This window comes from Heterodontus francisci, chromosome X (assembly GCF_036365525.1).
Source record: "Heterodontus francisci isolate sHetFra1 chromosome X, sHetFra1.hap1, whole genome shotgun sequence".
NCBI classification, from domain to species: domain Eukaryota; kingdom Metazoa; phylum Chordata; class Chondrichthyes; order Heterodontiformes; family Heterodontidae; genus Heterodontus; species Heterodontus francisci.
Genome location: NC_090421.1, coordinates 9431363 through 9456218, shown reverse-complemented (window position 1 = coordinate 9456218; position 24856 = coordinate 9431363). Strand labels below are relative to the sequence as shown.

At 45.9% G+C, this 24856-nt stretch overlaps 1 protein-coding gene across 6 annotated transcripts in view; it reads left to right on the top strand.

Moving 5' to 3' along the window:
• Positions 1–337: 337 nt before the first annotated feature.
• LOC137358534 (RNA-binding motif, single-stranded-interacting protein 2-like) overlaps positions 338–24856 on the top strand; it is a 247677-nt gene continuing 223158 nt past the window's right edge. For 3 of the 6 annotated variants that reach the window (XR_010971222.1, XM_068024459.1, XM_068024458.1), the window contains exon 1: positions 338–426. Coding sequence is in view for 5 of the 6 variants with exons in the window: in XM_068024459.1 (XP_067880560.1) it covers positions 361–426 (66 nt within the window). In the remaining variant the exon portion in view is untranslated. Of the gene's footprint in view, positions 427–4625; positions 5032–22551; positions 22588–24856 lie in introns of those variants that run through there. The other 3 variants (XM_068024461.1, XM_068024460.1, XM_068024463.1) reach the window with 2 other exon arrangements.

Below are 24856 nucleotides of genomic sequence, written 5' to 3'. Positions count from 1 at the left end.
GTTGTTTTTGATTTGTTCGGGAGATGTTGGCATCACTGGCCAGGCAAGACCAGCATTTATTGCCCATCCCTAATTGCCCTTGAGAAGGTGGTGGTGAGCTGCCTTCTTGAACCACTAAAGGCACGCCCACAGTGCTGGCTCATCTGTCAGATGAGCACATCTTTTTATTGGGGGAAGATCTAAAGGCACCCCAAGTTCTAGATTAGACTGGCCTAGTGGAAAAGGGATGAGAAAAGGAGGATAAACAACTAGCGCTAGGACCTAGTTGTGATAACACTGTGCTCAGTCCCAGCTCAGTCTATTCCAACTTCCCGTCCTGACGTCAGCCTCCTGCTGGTTCAGGTTTGACATAAAAAGAAAATGCTGCTCTCGGTGCCACGGGCAGGATTTACTCCTTTCCCCTATTCTAACCGTTCATCAAAGAAGGTAAAAAAAAAAACTTGCCAGTTCTTGAATCTGCTCCGGGACTCCGAGGGAAGGGGTGCAGTTTGTGTGTGTGAGAGATCTCGGGCTTCAAGGGTTTTGATCATTTTCTGAGTACTTTCCAAAGAGTTTTTGATCGTATTTTTTTTTTTTTGCAGCGTAACTGCAAATTGTAAAGGAAAATTGACTTTTTTTTTTCGAGGGGATATTTGTTTCCAACTTGGAGAAAGTTTCTCTAAGTCTAGCCGAGTTGGCGAATAGGCAGCGGTTTCCCCTTCACTGTCCAGGCTGTGATTTAATATTAGCATCCAAAGTGATTGTTTAAATAAAGACTAAAGGAGGTGGGGTGCTGGTGGTGGGAGCCTTGTTGCTGGGACGATTGGCACCGTGCTGTGTCATTTTTTTTGGGGGGGGGGGGAGGGGTTGTGGGGGAATCAGAAGTACTTGTTGTGGTTTACATATCTGGTGGGGCCCACAATGAGCCCCGGTGTGCAAGGGGGATTGTTAAGAGGAGTTAGCCTGAAGGAAATTGCACACATTAAACGTACAGAGCATCGAAGTAACAAACCGGAGCGGCGGGGGGGGGGGTGGAGAAGAAACTGAATTGAATCATCTCCTCCAGTCATATCGAAAGTGTTCTGTTGCACAAACGCATTCCTTTCTCGCGTTCGGATGGAAGGGAGGGCTCTGTTCAGTTTTGATAAGATCATTTAAAGATCAAAGTTAAGAGTAGCTTTTTTCTTGAACATGGCCGTTTTTATTCTGTCAGATCCCTGCTTTTGTGTTCTAATTTACCCCACGACCCATCACTGGGAATCTGATGAGCTTTTGTTACATTTGTAACATTCTGCGTGAATTTCCCACTCGGGTAATTGGTTAAAATCGCACTCTTGTCTCTCTCTTTCAATTATTGGGGAGAGGAGGTTCTTCATGGGGCAGAGAAGGGGCAATCATTGATTGCCAATGACTGACTACCTCACTATTTCAACTGTTGCTATACCTTTACCTTTAGGGCATGTGATCTATTCTGGGAGAAACCTGGACACTGACAATCCAATGTGGAAAGTGGGACTTTAGTGTCGGGATAGCAGTTAAAAAAATACTTGCATGTGGTATCTACATTGGAGAACCGTGTTTGATCGCTAATGTTTGCCTTATTTAATATCAGATTCCCTTCCCTTTATGAAATCGCAGCAGCATGTGAATAAAAACAGACTTGAGTATTATTGGTTCTGTCCTAGAGGACAGACTCCGGACCATTCAAATACCTGGAGAGACAGACTGTGCAAGGAGCGAATGAAGTTAGACCCCCCACCCCCCGTCCCTCCCCTGAGCGACAAAAAAGTTCAATAATACTTAACTGCCTAAAATATATTGTGTGACTCAAATGTTGACATAGATATCTCTAACGGAAATTTCTCCTGTTTGATTTTCCGACGAGTTTCATCCCTGGAACGGACTTGATTTGATCGGTTTAATACTTCGCCGACTTGTGGGTGGCCTCTCACTGTGAAAAGTGCCCCTCACCCCCCCCCCCCCCCCCCAGATCCCATCTATCGCTCGGCAAAGATAACACTCGTTGAACATTTACCTTTGTAAAGGTGAAGTTCCCAAGGTCCACTGCCCTCCCATTCCCCACCTCCCCCCTCCTGAAAATCCCTCGGTTGGACTATGAGTTTGCTCTTCACGTCAGACCTTTTAACACTTAATGCACAGGGTGTGAAGGTGCCACTGGTTAACAGATTCAAGCTATGTTTGTTTAGATGTTGCAGTCATTCAGCGCCAGTGTCCCTCACAGAACTGCTAACTTTCGCCATTTCACTTTGAAACACTTCAGTCTCCTATTTTTTTGAAAGGCAAAAACACACACACACACACACACAGGTTAAAAGTGCGCACTGTAGTCAATTATTAATACCCATAACCCTTAATAAACCCAGAACAAGTCCAACAAAAGTAACTTGGATTTTTTTCCCAAGGGAAGGAGTTAAAAATGAAATGAATGAAACTGCAGGGAATAATCCTAGATTTCTACACTCTCACTTTACTCCTGAATAGATGTTTTAAAAGTTGAAAGCCTTTCTCCTCCCCCGTTGTAAGTAAAATATTTGCGCAGAGACGAAATGAATATCCGAGTGTATTTAACTTTGCACGTCACATCTACTGAGACATCTTTTAAGTTTTGGGGAGGTTTTATTGCGTAACAGCTGGATGAATGCTGGTAGGAGGGGCATCAATTTCACACGAGGGCAGGGAGAAATGGGGACAAATGCCCCGTTTAATGGAAGACCATTATACATAGAATATACAGCACAGAACCAGGCCATTCTGCCCAACTAGTCTGTGCTGGCGTTTTTACTCCACAGGAGCCTCTTTCCATTCTCTCTCTCCCATCTTAGTCTATCAGGAACAAGTACAGGTGTTTCCTTACTGAAATAAAACTTCTGTCCAAAAAAATCCTGGTGTTGTATGCTGATGACTGGGCATTGGAACCAGTTTGTGAGTTGCCCTTTCACGAGGGAGCTATACTTAATGCCACCCCCTGAACGGTAGAAATGTGCTGTTTACATTGCCTCTTATAAATGTTGATCCTGAAACTTAAGATTAGCATTTCAAACGGCGCGTGTTTTTTTTCAATAGTCCCTTCCCCTACATTTCTGAAATGTTTGTTTTAGCATTCCAATTGTGTAAGGGAGGGGGGAAAAGGTGACAGTGTTGAGGGTCCTTGGATTTAAATTATTGTTGGTAACTGTTGCTGGAAAATATTCAGTAGATATATTAAGGAGCAGTTGGCAAATTGATTTGTGTGCAGTGTTTAGAGTAGCGCTCAACACACAGCTCGTGTGCGCTTTTACAGTAAACAGTTAAAAAAAAAAACAGTTTCAACGTTGTGTTTGATGGTAACTGGCTCTGACAAGTTGGTCTGGTGGGTTTTTTTTGGGGGGGAGGTAGGGTTAGGGTATTATTTAAAGGGGGGAAAGCTCCTGGCAACTCCCTGGCGTTGTGGAGTTAAAGCTGTGTGTAGTTGTCACCTCGTTTTTCAAAACTAGGAAGAAGTTAGGGAAACTGCAGCAAAATCAATATCAAGACACTAAGAGGAGGGGGCTCTGATCACAAGCTCTGCAAAGCAGTGATATTTCCACTCGCTGAAATGCATCTTATGGTACAAACCTATTAACGAGCATCTGACTCCTTCATTACAATCTAATTGTCCCCTTACTGTTTGATTAGTAATGACTGGATGCCAGCAAGATATATCGATAAAACTATCTGCTCGGTGAAATATTCGAGACTTTACTTCCAAAAACGAACAAGACCGCTGCAAGATCTTATTTCCAATGTCGATTTTTTTTAAAGAAAAAGGTTCTGGTTACAATTAGCTTCAGTTTTCGTTGCAAAAAAAAATCCTGATCTGACTGCATTTTCAGTGGGTGCTGCAGATATAGCCCCCCCCCCCCCCAATATAATAATTCATAAATAGATGAATTATAGCTGTGAGTGAGCGGGGGCAAACAGGGTGGAATGAGCCTGAGTTCAGACCTGTCGTTTGGTGAGACAGACAGGGTCTTTATATAACCCGCTGCACCTGTGTGTGTGGGTGGGTCTGTATGTGTGTGAGGGGGATTCTATGTGGGGGGTTGGGTGTGGGGGTATCGGTGGGGGGGAACTGTCTGTAGAGGTGTCTATGGGTATGTGTATGTGTTTTGGAGGGGGGGGGGGGGGTTGTCGGAGAGGCTGGAGTATTGAAGCTGGCCTCAGGATGAAGCCACCCCTCTCTCCAGCAGGAATTCCTTGCTGAGGAACTGGGGGCTTTGCCGCTGCTGTTGAAAAGTCACCTAGTCAGCGCGGCAAACTTGCAGCCTGCACGGGTGTGTGCTTCTTTGGCAGACTGTCTGCTTGCACTGATTTAATCCCAAAGAATTTCTGGCATGCATAGCAGGGACAATTGATTACAGTTTTCGCGATGGGGGAGGGGAGGGGGGGTTGCTACAGGAAGATTGAAAATATATTTCTACACAGTCGGCTGTTCAATAAGAGATGGAGCCACCCCATTACACTTCATGGTTCTCTTCAGTGTTAAAAAAAACCCAGGCGAGGGATGTGACAGGAACCGCTTCTCATGACACGTTGTTGGAGATGTCACATGCCTGGCGGTGATCCTCCCCTCGCTGTGTTAGGAGTGGTTGAGCCGCGATGGGCAGAGCCTGAAACTGCAAGGAAATTGAAGGGAAACTGCAAGTGTAATGTGGCAAATCTGAAGGGCAGGAGGAGCTTCAGGGGCTTTTCCTCCCCCTGTGTTTCACTTGGGTTGGGTATCAGAGCTGGGGAAGGCACATCAGCTGGACAACTTCAGCAGAGATCCCTCATCCCCTCTCGCCCCCTCCCCCGAAAAAAAATACAAGAATATTCACAGTTCTGATTTTAGTCAAGGTGCCTTTTACTGTTGAGGGCATTTTCATCCAGTCCCAGAACTATTGCTGTTCTAGGGGAGAGGGAGAGGGGGAGGGGGTGGGGAGAAGGTGGTAGAGAGGACGGGGACAGGGACTGTTAACCTGACCCAACATGATCTTTTCAAACGTCCCTATCAGAATCCCAGCAACGAAACAGGTAGGTCACAGCGGCTTCCTCGATGTTTTTTTTCTGTCTTTTCTTTTTACTTTCGTGTCCTTGCTGCTGATATTTTCCATGTTGTGTTCCGCACGGTTGCTCTCAAGCTGGCGGTGTTGTGTCTGTGGTATCTTTTCGAGAGCTATTTGGGGCATAAGTAAGCAAGATCGGAGCAAATCGGGGTCAAATGCGCAGGATTTGTCAGTGTGAGGAAGTTTGGAGGGATGGAGGGAGGGAGGGATCCTCTCTCCCCCCCCCCAGAACAGCAAGGAACACAAGCTGAGCTTGTCGTGCGAGTTGGTTCCGCCCTCCCGGAGTGTGCAACCTCCACTTTGCGCCCTGCACTTTGTTGAGTCTGTCAGCTGCCCTTGGGCAGAGACCCATTATAAACAAGCTTAAATGGGACATCCTGCACAAACATGATTGATAATAAATAATTGGTTTAGCTTTGCAGGTGGAGTATCTAGGGGTGGTCTTTGCCCTCTTGTCGAAGGGAGAAATGTGCCAAGGGTGGGGTGGGGGCAGTTGCAGTTTAAGGCAGGAGCTGGGCAACATTTTGGGCACAACAACACAATGCCATGGCAGAGTGGCACTGTGATGCTTTCGAATGCGAATGGTGCTGTGGCACTGTAAATGTCACGTTACTGCCACGAGTGGCACGGTACCACAAATTGAGCAGTGTCACGGTGATGTTGGCCTGGCATGTTGGTGCCACGAATGGCGTATTGGTATTGCGTGTTTGTTTCATGAGTGACATGGGGTCGAAGTTGCAACAGCACTGTGATATGAATGGCGTTGTGTTACGGCTTCCTTCGTTGTGGATCTCAAAATGGTTGTGGGGGTGGGGAGCGCCTCACTGACAACTTTCCAGGGGTAGCAGGGCCCCTTCAAAGAAAACTCCTAATTAGTCGTTTAATTTTTACCATCCCACGGGAAGGCAGGTGCGAAACATCCGCCAGTGATATTACAGTAGAGTCCCTTCACTATTAGCTTCCACTAGTGGTTTTAATTCAGCCCCTGGTAGATTCCAAATGTTACCTCAGTGCTGCTTAATCTCGGATAACCTCACTTTTCTCTTGAAGTAGCCTCTGCTTCGAACTCGGTTGCTTTGCTGCGGGATTTTTTTGGCTGGATTTGAAGTAAGGCATGTTCATTGTTTTTGAAAATGTATTTATTTGTCAGGGATATAACATTGCCGCAAATGTTGCAAATGGAATATAGGTTAGTCGGTAATGGAATAGATGCTGCTCTGCTGAAGGCTTGAACGGGAACCGCTGGGCTGTCAGAGTAATACCTAGCTTTCCTTTGCCCTTGTGTGTCTTAGAAATGCTGCAGTAAAACTGAGAGAGAGAGAATTTGGCCAGTGGCATTTGTTAAATTGACCAAGTACATGTAACGTTTTGTCAGTTGTTGCCTTTTTGTTCCTTGTTTAATGCTTATTGCTTCCTCCATGCTTTGTAGCTGTATTCCATATGTGGCTCAGTTGGTAGCATGCTTGTCTTGGAAGTCGAAAGCTGTGCGTTCAAGTTCCACTCTAGGCACCTCAGTACCTAATCCAGGCTGATGCTCCTCGATGTGGTGCTGAGGATGGTGCTGTCTTTTGAATGGGACGTTTAAACTGAGGCCCTATTTGCCCCCTCAGGTGGCACAGATCTCATGTCCACTATTTCAAAGAAGAGCAGGGGCATTCTCCCTCATGCCCGGACCAATATTTATCACAGAAGCATGAACTGGTCATTTGTTGTTTGTGGGAGCTTGCTGTGTAAATTGGTTGCCAGGTTTTCTACATTACAACAGTGACTGCACTTCATTGGGTGTAAAGTGCATTGGGATGGCCTGAGGCTGTGAAAGGTGCTACAGAAATGCAAGTCTTTCTTTATAGGTAACCTTGTTAAATATACTGGCTGCACAGTTATGTTACCGGAAATCGTTTTTAATTGAGTCTACCTTTCACAAGAAGGAGACCAGAAACGGTACAGGTTTTACTTGCAGATGAGTTCACGCTGAGTGTTAAGCACAGATAGTTCACCTCAAGGATCTGTGTCGGAATTTGCTCCAGATGGATGTGTTGAAGGCAAGGGATGTTCCTGCTGGGAAATGCCTCCCATTTCAGGCGCCCAATGTCAGCATCAAGCACTCCCAGGTCAGGTTTAGCACAAACCGGCACAGAAGAAAACTCTGATTCCCACAGCATGCCTCGGAAGAGCAACCCCTACCCCACTCATTTAACATAGGGCCCTTTCAAACAGCAGATAGTCGACTCTTTTATCCCATCAATCTGGACTAAATTTGAACCCCAAGTCCCAGCGGTGAAAGGTGAAAGGTCAATGCCTACCCCACTGCAGGACCCAGTTCTCTGAAGACGTCCTCCTTTCACATTTAAAATGAAGCATTTCCAACTGCAAAATGTCAGTGTACTAGCTCCCTGCATTTAAGTTGTTCAGTCGGCCTCCCTTAACCCATTGCTGGAATTACAGACCTGATTTTTCATGGCCCTGTGATTCCGCTGGACCTGGTCGTGTAAATGTTGGGAGTCAGCTCACGCCTAGTCGTTTCCTGAAATCCAAACAATGCGGCTGGTAGTTTCAAGAAAGAAGGCCCCAAGGTAGCTGTTGTGGGACATGGAAGTGGCACACAAGGGAGGTAAGTACAGGATTGGGGCTATGTGAAGAGAGGTTTAAGCTGCATCTAGCCATTTCAGTACCTGACCTGGGGATGCTTTATTGCTGACATTATCAAAAAGCATTCGATTCCCCAGTACTAGCCTCCCTCACCTTGATAAACACCACACTCAGCACATAAGTATGGGTTCAGTCGAGAAAGCTGCAATACAAATACAGCAAGCATGTAAACAGGAGGCACTACTTTGATTTGAGTCAGCTCCCGGTAAGGTCAGTCCAATATATTTTTCCTGCTTGGGCTTTATTGTTGCTTGGCAGCACAGATGCTAACGGTGACCTCGGTAACATTTCAGCTCACTTCATTGACATCTGTTCTCTCCACACATGGATCACCCAGGGATGTACAGCCTGTGGGAGTTTCTTGGCTGCAAAGAGTCGTGTCAGCCAGAACTCTGGTCGCATTACCAGGAATTGTCGCCCACAGGGATTCGGCTGACCTTTGCTTTGCTCTGGGATTCTTGGGCATGCAAGAGTATACCGCCCTCTTTCTTCCTCCCCCCCCCTCCAACAGACTGGGCCCCCACAAACCTGCTTTAAATTGCATGACTTCATGGAGGGAAAATCCAATTAAGGCATTTCTCTGTAAACTCGAGCTCATTCAAAACTCTGCTGCCCGAGTCAAAACTCACACCAAGTCCCGTCCACCTATTTCACCCCCCCTCCGCCCCCCCCCCCCCCCCCCCCCACCACCGCCTCCAATGCTCATTGTCCTACATTGGCTTCTGGCCTGGCAATACCACCATTGTAAAATTCTCGTCCTTGTTTTCAAGTCCCTCCATGGCCTCGTCCCTCCCTATCTCTGCAACCTCCTCGAGCTCCACAACCCTCCACAGTACCTGTGCTTCTGCAATGTTGGCCTCTTGCGCATCCCTGATTTTCATTGCTCCACCATTAGCGGCTGTACCTTCATCTGCCAAGGGCCCTAAGCTCTAGAATTCCCTCCGAAACCTCTCCGCCTCTCTACCCCCTCTCCTCCTTTAAGATACTCCTTAAAACTTAGCTCTTGGACAGCGCTGTTGGTCACCTGTCCTAATATCCCTTTACATGGCTCAGTATGTAAGTTTGTCTGGTAATTCCTGCTGTGAAGTGCCTTGGGGCATTTTACTACATTAAAGGTGCTATATAAATGCAAGTTATTGTTGCACTCTGCGGCAAGGAACTGGTTGAACAATCTGCTGTTGCACACCGTATGGGAACGGACACTTGGGAGGGCGTCTGCTTGTGCCAATATTTTTGGGAGGGGCTGGTAAGGAGATTGACTGGACATGAACATTATGCTAATCATGAAGAGGGACATTCAGCACTCCTCAACCAAGTGTAGTAAGGGCTGGATTGAGAGTGAAGCTGAGAAATGTGCTTGAAACTCTCGCCCTGAGCTCCATAAAGGAGCCCCTGACTGCTCCAGTCTAATATCTGCTCTGCTTCTTATTGGAGCCTCTTTGAGCAAAATTGTCATTTGTGTTGATTTTTCGGTTGTTTTGTTCTGTGCACTCAATTAGGGTTGCCAACTCTGGTGGGACATATTCCTTGGAGGTGTTATCATATGACCTCCTGCCTCCAAACATCCGACCCCCACACTCCCGCCATTGGTTGCCCAATATGCCCATCCCCCAGTGTCCCGCCTTCCCTTAGCCAATCAGAAAGCTCAGACGTCTTGTTAACTGATTTATTTGAAGCTTTTGAGCTTTATGCGTTGGTGATTACTTTGTTGGCTGCAAATGCAGGAACAGATACTTTTTAAATAATCTGATTTTTTTCCCCCTATGATTGTTAATCCAATCGGCTGTTCCCAGCAGTGTCCTGGAGATTAATCTTTCATCCCTGGAAACTCCAGGGCAATCCTGGTTTGGCAACCCTACGTGCAATAAAGATTTGGTTGAGACCCATTTAAGTTGGAACCGGTCAAGAAAGACTTGCATTTATACGGCACCTTATCAGGTCCCTCAGAATGGTCTCCAAATGCTTGAGACACAATGAATTACTTTTGAAGTGCAGGAGCTGTTATTGCTCAAGCAAATATGGCAGCTATTTTGTGCATAGCTAGATCTTACAAACAGCTGTCAGAAGATAACCTTTTCTGTCGAAAGGTGACGACTGAGGGGTGACCTGATGGAGGTCTTCAAGAGTATGAAAGGGTTTGATGGGGTTGATGTAGAGAAGATGTTTCCACTTGTGGGAGAGACCAAAACTAAGGGCCATAAATATAAGATAGTCAATGATAAATCCAATAGGGAATTCAGGAGAAACGTCTTTACCCAGAGAATGTGGGACTTGCTACCACATGGAGTGGTTAAGGTGAATAGCATAGATGCATTCAGGGGGAAGCTAGATAAGCACATGATGTGGGGGGGGGGGGGGGGGGAAAGTATAGAGGGATATGTTAATGGCATTACAGAAGAGAAGTGGGAGGAGGCTCGTGTGGCACATAAACATAGGCCTTGACCTGTTGGGCCAATTGGCCCATTTCTATGCTTTGTAATAACCAGATCATCTGCCTGGTTGAGGGGAAAGTGCTATCTGGGGCTCCAGGAAAAACTCCCTGCTCCTCTTTGATGAAGTGCCATGAGATCTTAAGGTGAGGGGGGATGGAATCGATGATAAGGATGCAGAGTTTGTGGCAGGGACCGAAGATGATGGCTTCAGTCTTCCAAATGTTAAACTGGAGGAAATTGCAACTCATCCAAGACTGGATATCAGACAAAGACTTTGACACCACAGAGGCAATAGAGGGCTCAAGGGAGTGGTGGCAATGAGGTCGAACTGGCTGTTGTCAGTGAACATGTGGAAGCTGACCCCATGTCTGCGAATGATGCCGCCATAGGGCAACATGGAGAGGAGGAGGCTGAAGATAAGTTTTTGGGGGACTCCAGAAGGAATAGTGTGGGAGTGACCAGAGAACCAATTGGTCGAGTTGCTCTTGCTACCATTGGATAGGTAAGAGTGGGACCAAACAAGGGCAGTCCCATCAAGCTGGTCAATGGAGGAGAAGCATTGGAGGGAGATGGCGTGGTCGACCATGTCAAAGGCTGCAGAGAGGCCAAGGAGGACAAGAAGGGATAATGAACCACGGCCTCAGTTAACAGAGGACTTCTTTTGTGACTGGTTTGGGCCGTTTTGGTGTTGGAGGGCTGATTGGAGAGGCTTAAATGTGCAGTGGGGGAAAATGGGCATGGATTTGGAAGGCGACAACAAGGTTAAGAACTTTGGGCAGGAAAGAAAGTTTGAAGATGGAGTGGTGGTTTGGAAGGACAGAAGGATCAAAAGGTACATTTTTTTTTTTGAGGTGGGGTGCAGGGGTGGGCGGTGATGACAGCGGCTTTGAAAAGGATTGGGACTGTACCTGAGGAGAGGGACCCATTGACTATGTCAGCTAGGCTGTGCTGGAAGGTGGGGTCAGTTCTAACTAAGCAAACTGTAAATGGTTGAGTCCATTCAATTAGGAGTCTGCAAGGGAGGCCTTCTATATTATAGCGTCCAGAAAACAATCTTCTGCCTACACATTGAGAGGTCATGATCAGGGCTTGTTTTCCCCATTAGTTCCACCATTTCCTATGAATGCCATTTCATTTCAGCATTTTCCCATTTTCAGTAATCAGATTTCCCTTTCCAGTTTAATCCCCACATTTAACGCTAACATTGCTTTTAAAAATAAAGCACTGTGCTATTAGGTCAAGTGAGTGATCGTTTGGCAGCCCTTGGGACTCGTTGCAAGTTGCATACACAAAACTTGTTGTGACACGTTGCACATTAATTTCTGCCTATTTCCCACACTTCCAGTCCTATTAGAACACACCATTCCACCAGAACAGAGAGGCCTGATTCTGTGTCTTCAGCTGATCTGTAGTCATTTGCTAGGAGTTATTCAAAAGCTGACCAGAATTGCAGGAGAATGTTCTTTCAACAGAGGGTTATGAGGCTGTGGATTGCGCTATCGGCATTAGTGGTTGAAGTAGATACCACGTCAACTTTTAGGAATTAGTTAGAGAGGTGGCTGAAAGAAAAGGGAATAAAGAGATATGGGAAGAGGATGGGCACATGGAATTAGGAGTGCTGCTTTTGTGGAGGATAACCACCAACGTGGCCTTTTTTGGTGTAGTAATTTCTGTGTCATTCACCCTGGTGGTAGACCTCGCTCCTAGTCATTGGGCATCCAGCAGAGATAAGCAATGAGTTGCGTGTAGGAATCGATAAATCCACAAACTCCTCCATGCTGCAATGTGTTGAGATGCTGTAGTGCGAGATTTAAATCTGAAATTTTTTTTTTTCCAATGGCTTTGAGAACCGGAAGTAAGCAATAGTTCAGAAATGTCCCAGCCGCTGGGACTCTGTCATCAGAACCAGATGTTTTTTTATATAGATCGTCTATTGTTCACAAGTGTGAAAACAAGCATCTCCCACCAAATAAATAGCTGCAGATTTGAAACTATCCCACACATTTCTTCCCAAATCTGTCCATTCCTCCTCCACTCCCACCAAACTTTTTCCATTATTAGTTTGGTCACTTTCCCCTGATTTTTTTTAAATTCATGGGATGTCAGCATCACTGGCTAGGCCAGCATTTATTGCCCTTGAACTGAGTGGCTCACTAGGCCATTTAAGAGACAACCACATTGCTTGTGGGTCTGGAGTCACATGTATGCCAGACCAGGTAAGGATGGCAGATTTCTTACCCAAAAGAGCATTGGTGAATCAGATGGATTTTTGCAACAATCAACAATGGCTTCATGGTCACCATTAGACTAGCTTTTTAAAAAAAATTCTACTTTTATAATTTGAATTCAAATTTCACCTGCCATGGTGGGATTTGAACCCATGTCTCTTGCGGGCTAGCTTGGATTTCTGGATTACTAGTCCAGTGGCATTACCACTACACCACCTCCCTGTGGCTTGTGGTCTAGTCTGCCTGAAAGAGTGTGGGTTTCCTTATTCTCAGGCTTCTTGGCCTGGCCAGTCTAGGGTAGAACTTTCAATCAGTGAAGTACAACAACAACTTGCATTTATATAGCACATTTAATGCAGTAAAACATTCTAAGAGCATCACAAGCATTATCAGGCAAAGTTTGACACCAAGCCACATAAGATATTCAGTCAGGTGACAAAAGCTTGGCTAAACAAGTAGGTTTTAAGGAACATCTTAAAGGAGGAGAGCAATATGGAGATGCTTAGGGCCCAGGCAGCTGAAGGCACGGCCACCAATGGTGGAGTAATGAAAATTGGGACTACGCAAGAGGCCAGAATTATAAGGCTGGAGGAGAAAGGAAGGGGGGTGAGGCCTTGATGGAATTTGAAAACAAGGATAAGAATTTTAAAATTGAGGCATTGCCAGACTGAGAGCCAGTGTCAGTCAGCAAGCGATAGGTGTACGGGACTTGGTGCGAGTTCGGACATGGGCAAGTGGTATTTTGGATGAGTTTAAGTTTACAAAGGGTGCAAGGTGAGAGGCTGGTCTGGAGAGCATTGGAATAGCTGCGTCCAGGGGTAACATGCATATGTACAAATGTATAACAGGCTCATGCTACTCTACTGTCTGGGCTTCTCATACACGAACATAAACCTGTTTAAAATAATCTTTAACTCTTGCTGTTTTCCACCTGCCCCTGTTTGCAATGTGAATTCCCCATTTAAGGAGTCCTGGCCATTTTGTTCAGAAAATGGCCCCAAATTAGCAATTTTCAGGCAGAAAAATGGTGATTTTTAAAAACCTTGCTCAGTTACTGTCTGTGACACCCATGTGGCACTGCCATCATTAGTGACATCCAACAATATAAAGCAGGCAAATTCTGCCCCACAGTTGGTGTCCAGGGCCTCACCTTTTTATGTGTGGGTTCTAAGAGTTGCCATCAGAAGTGGTGCAAAACACAGACCTCTGCTCGACCTGCCCTCCCGACAAGGACCGGTGGCACCTTAGCAGCAGAAATCGGAGCAAAGGATGCCCGTTACTTGTGGGTCTCAGCTTGAGCCTGACTCCCTTGCCAACTCTAAGCTGCGACGTTTTGTCATGCTGGACCTCCAACCTCTCTCAAAAGCAACTGGGGCGCAAGGGGACATATGTAGGAGTTGGTCGAAATGTTGTTACAATTCATTTTAAAGAGGAAATGAATTCTTGCTCTCTCTGTTTTTGAGACTGAGCGAGACTGGCAGAGTTTAAAAGTGCAGCGGCAGCGGGAAGGAGGGAAACTGAGCAAGACCAGCAGAGTTTAAAAGTGCAGCGGGAAGGAGCGAGACTGAGTGAGACCGGCAGAGTTTAAAAGTGCAGCAGCAACGCGCCGGAGTTTTGGGAAAAAAAAAGCCAACAGTGATGGTACAGGAGAGCTGCAAGGTGATTGGTTGGTGAGTCACTGCTGTTAGGGAATAGCTCTAAATAGCTGGGTAAGTATCTCAGTAAGAAAAGTTTAAAAGATTAAAGTTTATTTCAAATATAGTAAGTAGTGTTTTTTTTTAGGGAGTTCTATAGTAAAGAGGACCAGGGAAGAAGGGCCCTAGAGTAACTGATGTTATTGGACATTACGATCTTCCAAAACGTTTAATTTAATTTAAAGGGTTAAGTCATGGCAGGAGAGCTCAAAGCCGTGGTGTGCTCCTCGTGCTCCATGTCGGAAGCCGGGAACATTTCCAGTGCCCGGGACCAGCATGTGTGCAGGAAATGTATCCAGCTGCAGCTCCTGGAAGCCTGGGTTTTGGAGCTGGAACGGCAGCTGGGGACACTGTGGAGCTTCCACGAGGCGGAGAGTATCGTGGATAGCAGGTACAGAGAGTTGGTCACACCGCAGGCTCAGACCCCACAGGCAGGAGGGGAATGGGTGACCACCAGGCAGAGCAAGAGGACTAGGCAGGCAGTTCAGGAATCTCCTGTGGCTGTTCCCCTGCAAAACAGGTATACTGCTTTGGATACTGGTGTGGCAATGACCTCTCAGGGGAAAGCAGCAACAGCCCAATTCGTTGCACCATGGTTGGCTCTGCTCCACAGGTGAGGAGTAAAAAGTGTGGGAATGCAATAGTTACAGGGGATTCAATTGTAAGGGGAATAGATAGCTGTTTCTGTGGCCACAAAAGAGACTCCAGGATGGTATGTTGCCTCCCTGGTGCTAGGGTCAAGGATGTCTCAGAACGGTTACAGGACATTCTGAAGGGGGAAGGTGAACAGCCGGTGGTCGTGGTACACATTGGTACAAATGACGTAGGTTTTTAAAAAAAGGATGAGGTCCTAAAAGCAGAATATAGGGAGCATGGAAGTAAGTTGAAAAGTAGGGCCTCAAAGGTAGTGATCTCAGGATTACTACCAGTGCCACGTGCTAGTCAGAGTAGAAATAGCAGGATATATCGGATGAATACGTGACTGAAGAGATGGTGTGAGGGGGAGGGTTTTAGATTCCTGGGACATTGGGACCGGTTCTGGGGGAGGTGGGACCAGTACAAACTGGACAGGTTACACCTGGGCAGGACCGGGACTGATGTCCTAGGGGGAGTATTTGCGAGGGTGGTTGGGGAGGGTTTAAACTAAAATGGCAGGGGGATGGGAGCCTTTGCAAGGAGTTAGAGGAGGGGGGGATCAAAGACAAGAACAAAAGACAGTAAGGGGAATAAGAAAAGTGATAGGCAGAGAAATCAAGGGCCAGAATCAAACAGGGCCACAGTGAAAAATAGTGGGAAGGGGACAAGTAATGATAAAAAGACAAGCCTTAAGACTTTGTGCCTTAACGCGTGGAGCATTCACAATAAAGTGGATGAATTAATCGCGCAAATAGATGTAAACGGGAATGATATAGTCAGGATTATGGAGACATGGCTGCAAGGTGACCAGGGATGGGAAATAAATATCCAGGGGTATTCAGTATTTAGGAAAGACAGACAAAAGCAAAAGGCGGTGGAGTTGCATTGCTGGTTAAAGAGGAAATTAACGCAACAGTGAGGAAAGATATTAGCTCTGACGATGTAGAATCTGTATGGGTTGAGCTAAGAAACACTAAGGGGCAAAAAAACATTAGTGGGGGTTGTATATAGACCCCCAAACTGTAGTGGTGATGTTGGGAATGGCATTAAACAGGAAATTAGAGATGCATGTGAGAAAGGAACATCTGTAATTATAGGTGACTTCAATCTGCATATAGATTGGGCAAATCAAATTAGTCACAATACCATAGAGGAGGAATTCTTGGAGTGTATAAGGGATGGTTTTCTGGCCCTATACGTTGAGGAACCAACTATAGAACAGGCCATCCTAGACTGGGTATTGTGTAATGAGAGAGGAGTAATTGACAATCTAGTGGTGCAAGACCCCTTGGGGACGAGCGACCATAATATGATAGAATTCCTCATCAAGATGGAGAATGACGTAGTTGATTCTGAGACTAGAGTCCTGAATCTTAGTAAAGGAAACTACGAAGGTATGAGGCGCGAGTTGGCCATGACTGATTGGGGAACGTTACTTAAAGGGATGACGGTGGATAGGCAATGGCAAACATTTAAAGAGTGCATGGATGAACTGCAACAATTGTTTATCCCTGTCTGGTGCAAAAGTAAAATGGGAAAGATAGCCAAACCATGGCTTACAAGGGAAATTAGAGATAGCATTAGATCCAAGGAAGAGGCATATAAATTTGCCAGGAAAAACAACAGACCTGAGGATTGGGAGGAGTTTAGAATTCAGCAAAGGAGGACCAAGGGATTGATTAAGAAGGGGAAAATAGAGTACGAGAGCAAGTTTGCAGGGAACATAAAAACTAACTTTAAAAGTTTCTATAGGTATATGAAGAGAAAAAGATTGATGAAGACAAATGTAGATCCCTTACAGTCAGAAACAGGGGAATTTATTATGGGGAATAAAGAAATGGCTGACCAACTAAATGCATACTTTGGTTCTGTCTTCACAAAGGAGGACACAAATATCATACCAGAAATGTTGGGGAACACAGGGCTTAGTGAGAGAGAGGAACTGAAAGAAATCAGTATTAGTAGAGAAATGGTGTTGGGGAAATTGATGGGATTGAAGGCCGATAAATCCCCAGGGCCTGATGGTATGCATCCCAGAGTACTTAAGGAAGTGGCCCTAGAAATAGTGGATACGTTGGTGGTTATCTTCCAAGATTCTATCGACTCTGGAACAGTTCCTACAGATTGGAGGGTAGCTAATGTAACCCCACTATTTAAAAAGGGAGGTAGAGAGAAAACAGGGAATTATAGGCCAGTCAGCCTGACGTCGGTAGGGGGGAAAATTCTAGAGTCCATTGTCAAAGATTTTATAGCAGAACATTTGGAGAACAGTGGTAGAATCGGGCAGAGTCAGCATGGATTTACGAAAGGGAAATCATGCTTGACAAATCTACCAGAATTCTTCGAGGATGTGACTAGTAGAGTTGATGATGGGGAGCCAGTGGATGTGGTTTAATTGGACTTTCAGAAGGCTTTCGACAAAGTCCCACATAAGAGATTAGCGTGTAAAATTAAAGCGCATGGGATTGGGGGTAGTGTATTGCAATGGAGAGAAAATTGGTTGGCGGACAGGAAACTAAGAGTAGGGATAACTGGGTCTTTTTCCAAATAGCAGGCAGTGACTAGTGGGGTACCGCAGGGATCAGTGCTAGGACCCCAGCTATACACAATATATATTAATGATTTAGATGAGGGAACTAAATGTAATATCTCCTAATTTGCAGATGACGCAAAACTGGGTGGGAGGGTGAGTTGTGAGGAGGATGCAGAGAGGCTTCAGGGTGTTTTGGACAAGTTGAGTGAGTGGGCTAATGCATGGCAGATGCAGTATAATGTGGATAAATGTGAGGTTATCCACTTTGGTAGCAAAAACAGGAAGGCAGATTATTATCTGAATGGCTATAAACTGAGAGAGGGGAATGTGCAGCGAGACCTGGGTGTTCTCGTACACCAGTCGCTGAAGGCAAGCATGCAGGTGCAACAGGCGGTAAAAAAGGCAAATGGTATGTTGGCCTTCATAACAAGAGGATTCAAGTACAGGAGCAGGGATGTCTTGCTGCAATTACACAGGGCCTTGGTGAGGCCACACCTGAAATATTGTGTGCAGTTTTGGTCTCCTGATCTGAGGAAGGATGTTTTTGCTATAGAGGGAGTGCAGCGAAGGTTTACCAGACTGATTCCTGGGATGGTGGGTCTGACGTATGAGGAGAGATTGAGTCGGTTAGGATTATATTCACTGGAGTTCAGAGAGTGAGGGGGGATCTCATAGAAACCTATAAAATTCTAACAGGACTTGACAGGGTAGATGCAGGAAGGATGTTTCTGATGGTGGGGGAGTCCAGAACCAGGGGTCATAGTCTGGGGATACGGGGTAAACCTTTCAGGACTGAGATGAGGAGAAATTTCTTCACCCAGAGAGTGGTGAGCCTGTGGAATTCGCTACCACAGAAAGCAGTTGAGGCCAAAACATTGTATGTTTTCAAGAAGGAGTTAGATATAGCTCTTGAGTCTAAAGGGACCAAAGAGTATGGGGCGAAAGCAGGAACAGGTTACTGAATTGACTGATCAGCCATGATCATAATGAATGGTGGAGCAGGCTCGAAGGGCCGAATGGCCTACTCCTGCTCCTATTTTCTATGTTTCTCTGTATTATATAAATTAATAACTTGCAAAATAATCCTTGATGGGGAGACCCGGGAATTAAAAGAAGAAACTCTGAACATTTTGATGCTTTGGAGAAACTGTGTATAAAGTACACTTTCACTGCATGGGTAATCTCGAGCCAGTTACGTTTCGGTCGATACTGTCACAACAGAAAAACTGGCCCTAATTGGCAATCTCAATCAGAGAGGTTGGTGCGGACTGAAGGGAGCTTCACTCCACAGTTCGCAATTCTGCACCTGGCCTGGGAGTGCTTGTTGGTGAGAGTGAATGTTTGAAGAGGAACGTATTCCATCCCTCACCTGAGAGAGCACAAGTCTCCATGCAAAATGTTGGAACTCTCCTCGCTCACCCTCTCTCTGTCTCTGCCTGCATTTCTATCTCATTTGCTGTCTCTCTAAATATCTCTCTATTTATATCTATAATATTTCTGCAACCTCCTCTCATAGTCTAAACGGTGCGAAATGCTAGGAACAGGAGTAGGCTTGTTCCGCCATTGGCACTGATCTGTGTCTTAGTTCCACTTTCCCACCTTGTTTCCGTAACGCTTACTGCCCTTACCCAACAAAGAGCTGTCAGTCTCAAGCTTGAAATCTTCCCCAGGGTCAAGAGCTTTTTGAGGGAGAGAGAGTCCAAGGTTCCCATTACCCTTTGTGTGAAGACATGCTTCCTGACATCACTCCGGAATGGCCTCGCTCTAATTTTTGAGCCTATTCCCCCTGTAAGCTGAGCAGAACTCAGTCCTTATATATATTGCAGTTCTGCGTGCAGCCTACTTATTATTTGCATAACTCTGAGGTACTGGTTGCTTTTCTCTCATTAATTCTTCTATAATTGACTCAATAAAACACATTGATTTAAATGCATGACTTCAATTGCTTAAAATATGGGCGCTTGGATTGATTTCTAATTGTATCTTTCCTCACAGTTTAATTCACCCTACAATAGCCAATACGCTCGGGAATCAGACAGGCAAGCAGCCGACTGCACTATTTTATGAGCTCGGGACCCAAATGGCATCAATTAATAACCAAAGCATGTCATTGGCCCACGACATTGTAGCATTGCCATTATAATCTTTTAGAGGACTGAAAATGGATTGCCAAATCTTTCCCTTTCTTCTGCGCTCTGAGTACACTTCCATACGTTATCAAGGGACTTCATTATAGGACTGGCTCCTTCCACTGTGCCACCCTTTCCCCCCCCCCCCCCCCCTTTTGACGTGTGGGGGGGTAGGTGATAGTGGTCTGCTGCTGTCCTCAGTGCCCCTGGCCTAGGGAGTGGGAAAACAAACCAAGGTTCCCACTATCCAGTGGCCCCCTGCTGTGGCAGTAGTAGATACTAGATAAGGACAGGAACTGGTTTGGTTGTGGTGCCCCAATCTGCCAAGATTCACTGTCTTAACACACATGTGAAGAATGCATTAGTATCCCTGAAACTATCCCAGCAAGAGTCTTCAGATGAGAAAATTGGAGGGAGAAGAGGAGAATGTAGAAGTGCTGGCATGGCAGTACTTACTGTCCACCCCAAGTTGCCATGAGGGCATTCAGAATAAATGCATAGTGTAGGACTAGGAGTTCAGTGTAGGCCAGACAGGCTAGGAAGTGGCAGATTCTCTTTCTTGAAGGATATTAGTGAACCTGATGGGTTTTTAAAGCAATCCAGCAGCTTTCATAGCCCATAATTTAACAAATTTATTGACTTCGATATTGAATTTATAGCACAGAAGCAGGCCATTTGGCCCAACTGGTTGGTCCATGCTCCACACGAGCCCCCTCCCACCCCTCCTACCCCTCCTTCATCTAGCCCCTTCATATTCCTGTGGTTCAGGTGAATATTGAAGATTCCATCGCACTGTTTAAGGAATAGGAGGAATTTCTCTTGGCATCTTGGCCACAATTGCCCCCGCAGTCAACTCCAGTAAAAGCAGGTTAACTGGTTATTCATCTCGTTGCTCTCTGTGAGATCTTACTCTGTACAAAATGGCTTCCAAGTGTGGTGCGACAGATGTGTTTTTCAGCCTTTCATCTTTTAGAAAGTGCTTTTTTGAAATCGTAATAATGCACTTTTAAATCACCATTTTTGCTGTTGTTCCACTTACCAGGGTTTAATTTGCTGTGTGCTCTCTTCTGAGTTCTGATATCATTAACCAACATGGGCATTTTGCATCAAAATGGTTTAGTTGCAGATAGCATGGGTCCTTAAAATGCTTTCAAGAAGTTTAATGAGATCTTATTTCCCATAATTTCCCGTGCTTCCCTGGACTTCTCCATTAAGTTCTCGTAAAGCAAAATGCTATTACGTTTGTGTGGCCCTTTCTCCATTGAACCACTGATGAAAGCTCAGAAACTAAGCCTGTTCCATTATTTTACGTTTTTTTTTGCCCTTCCCATTTGACATGATACAGCTACTTGGAAAGTATGTATCGGAGGGGGTTGAGCTTGGCAAAGTAGTTTCTCTCCTTTAGGTGCTGTCAAATCTGTGTATTTCAAGCATTTTCTGTTTTTATTTTAGATTCCCAGTCGTAGTAGTTTTCTTTGTGTCGCTCCAAACTTGTTTTTTTCCCCCAATTATACTCACCATGATAGATTTTGCTAGCGCTGCTCCAATGCATGGGAAGCTGTGTAAAATCTTTATTGATTAAACCCGAGAGATTGAAAGAATGACTTAGTTCTGTTGCGCCACACGCAATGAGCTGCTTTGAAGTGCAGTGGCTGTTAAAGACGGAGGCTGCCATTTTGTATGCAAACAGCAATGGAGTGAATGTCCAGTTAATTGGCTTTTTGGTGGTGGTGGTTGAACATAGGAACATAGGAAATAGGAGCAGGAGTAGGCCATTCGGCCCCTTGAGCCTGCTGCACTATTCAATTAGATCATAGCTGATCTTTTACCTCAACGCCATGTTCTTGCACTATCCCCATATCCCTTGATATCTTCAATATCCAGAAATCTGTCGATCTCTGTCGTGAACATACTCAATGACTGAACCTCCACAGTCCTCTGGGTAGAGAATTCCAAAGATTTATCACGCTCTGAGTGAAGAAATTCCTCCTCCTTTCAGTCCAAAATGGCCGACCCCTTATTCTGAGACTGTGTCCCCTGATTCTCGACCAAAAAGCACCAAGTAGAGTTCGTCTGAGATGATGAACCAGGGCCCTCTTGCATTTCAATCACTGATACACCCAAAGCGAGAATCATACCCCCTAGACCAACAAGCTGTTGAGGGAGGAATGTTGGCCCAGGATGCCAGGGAAAACTCCTTGCTCTTTGTTAACAAGCACCATGAGTCCTTCAACATTCCTCAGAACCATGGGAACAGGTACTCCAGGCCTTGGTTTAACACCTCATTGAAAGGATGGCACTTCCACAGTGCTGCACCCCCTCAATACTGCACTGGAAGGTCAGTCGAGATGACATACTTGAGTCCTAACTGTTCCCTCTGCCAGTCCTTCCATTTTCCACCTTTCTCTCTTGAGATTCAAGTTTGGGTGCCAGTTCCATGGGCAATATCCACCCTCCAGCCCCTCGCCCAAGGGGCCATAATTTTGTGCGCGAGCGTAGACGGGGGAGCATTTAGGAGCTGTTCGACCATGCGGGACTCCACTGAGCCCAATCCTATCTCTACCTCGGACCTTCTTGAATATAGTGCGATGCAGTTCCATATTGAGCAGCAAATTCACCATCGGGCGGGTTTAGTGCATGCTTAGTTCACTGGTGGGGAAGTGTTGAAGGGGCAAAGGAAAGGGGCTCTGGAGTAACAGGAATCTACTTGTTCAGTGGGGTAAGAGGAGAAATGTGGTGAAGACGTTAAAGGCAGAATGGTGGAATAAAAATATGTGGAATAAACAAGGTCTTGTTTTGCCCCCTTAGCCGTGGCACTGATAAAGCCCACAAGTGCGTATCATCTTATTAATTATTGTCTAATTAAATCATTTGGAAGTGATCCAACAGAGCTCATAATTGGGATTTAACCTCAAAATAAAATGTTGATAAAGGTTAAGACCTACTCACAGCACAAATTAAATTAATCCTCTGCCCAACCATAATCTTCATCATAACAATTTGTGGCTGTTGCATCTCGTTTTCGCTTTGCTAATTGGTTAAGTGTCGGTGTCTTTTTGTGCTCGTCAAGGTGAAGGATGTCTGTGCTACAGAGTGAAACGTTTCCTATTTCAGGCACCCCCACTGAGCCTCAGGCTCCCCCAGGGTGAGGGACAGCACAGCCAGAGGTAGCGTAAGGCACCCTCTACTCTAGCTTGAAGACATGCCTTCGCCCCAACCTCAGGTGAGCAGCTTTAACTCCCCTCCTGCCTGCCCCACACAAGTGTGACGCTAGCCATCCTGTGGCCTCCCTGAGTCATATTGCAAATTTGTTCCCAGTTAGTCCCAGGCCGCTGCCCACTATTTCACTTAGGAGCCTTGCGGCCAGCAGACAGTGGTAGTCTACTGCGTTGATTGCGATGGCTGAATAGCTGGGCGGACACTCACTGTTTAGACTCACACTTGGGTGAAGTACCCACAGATTGCTGGTGCCCAGCCATTAATGGCCCCCTTCATGAGAGCAGGAGAGAAGGTGACCACGAGTTAACTGCAAAAGTGAGCTGAATTTCCTCCTTGCCCTCTGAGAAGTGGAAGGGCAATGCCTTTGCTAACTGCAGCTTCTGATACTGGTATTATGAAGAAAGGCAGTGAGTGACAGAGGCACCTTTGTAAAGCATTGTGACAGAGCAATGGCTGAAATGTTTGCAGCTTTCCTTTGTTTGCATTCATTCAAGTGGGAAATGGTGAATTGAGCAGAGAAGAAAATAAGAAATGATCAGGTGTTTATAAAAAAGAATCACCCGACTCCGCCCCTGCCTCAGCTCATCCGCACTGAAACCCTCATCTATGCCTGTGTTCCCTCTAAACTCAGCTATTCCAACACACGCATGGCTGGTCTCTCACATTCCACCCATCGTAGACTTGAGCTCATCCAGAACTCTGCTGCTCCCGTATCGTAACTCACACCTATACCCATTTACCCGTCATCCCCTGTGCCCACTGACCGACATTGGCTCCCAGTTAAGCAAGGCCTCGATCTTAAAATTCCCATGCTTGTTTTCAAATCCCTCTATGGCTTTGCCCCTCCTTATTTCTGTAATCTTCTCCAGCCCTACAACCCTCTGAGATATCTGTGGTGATCTAATTCTGGCCTCTTGAGCATCCCCAATTTTAATCGCTCCAGTATTGGTGGCCATGCCTTCAGCTGTTTGGACCCTAAGCTCTGGGATTCCCTCCCTAAACCTCTCCGCCCCTCTCCTCCTTTAAGTCACTTCCTAAAACTGGCCTCTTTGACAAAGCTTTTAATCACCTGTCCTCATACCTCTTTATGTGGTTCGGTGTCAGATTTTGTCTAATACTCCTGTAAACGCCTTGGGACGTTTTTACTGCTATAGAAATGCAAGTCGTGTGATATCTTCAGGTGTTGAATCGGAGTAGAAAAATCAGCCAGGGCTCTTGATCACTATCCAATGCTATGGGCTGGCATGTGTGTGATTGTATCATACGTGGTGTGAGGACAGAGTTGGTCTTGGCTGTGATCTTCCCCACCTTGGTTGGATAACTCACCAACATTCATTGCGAAAGCTCAGGAATGAGGAATGTCTACCTCAGCAAAGGACAGCAGAGGCCTACGTCTCGACACTCCAGCCAGAGCCTTCAGCAGAGAATTGTTTCCTGCATCCCTTGATCCCTTTCTATCTGCTCCGTGCTTGTTAGACGAAAGAGATGATAATATTTTGGGAGCGGTTTACAGCCAGTTTAAACACAGGCACAGCTGGGACACAGGTGCGATACTCTCTGCGTGCAGTCAGTGTTTTTTCACACATGTAAAAATATTTTCCAGTTCTTGACTGCACTGGTGCATCCCCCATTAATTAAGGACAGGAACAGTGGCCAAGCGTGAATCCTTACTCGGCCTGCATGCAGCTTTTGTGTATAATGGTGCCCATTCCATTTATCCTTTTATTAATATCCGTTCTATTCCCTGATATTTCTTTTGCCCTGAAGGTGTTGGTGTATGGATCAGTGGGATGTTAGCAACCCTTCATGACTTCACTCAACATGGCCATGAGGGGTTTAGGCCTTGACTTTAAAATTGGAGCTCGGCCACTCAGAAATTGGGAAGTACTTCTTCACACAAAGGGTAGTGGAAATCTGGGACTTTTTTTAAAAATTCATTCACAGGATGTGGGCGTCACTGGCTAGGTCAGTTTTGTTGCCCATCCCTAATTGCCCTTGAGAAGGTGGTGGTGAGCTGCCCTCTTGAACCGCTGCAGTCCATGTGGTGTAGGTACACCCACAGTGCTGTTAGGAAGGGAGTTCCAGAATTTTGATCCTGAGACAGGGATGGCGATAGTCACCCCCACAAAGCTCGAGGAGCTGAATGGCTTCCTCCTGTTACGATGTTTCATTCTTGTGTAAGCCTCAAGAGTGCATGGTGGGGGGGAGGGAGAAGGGCACCAGAGTAGAGCCCATGACTGCTGATGTCCAGACATGCACACTTTCAGCAGGGT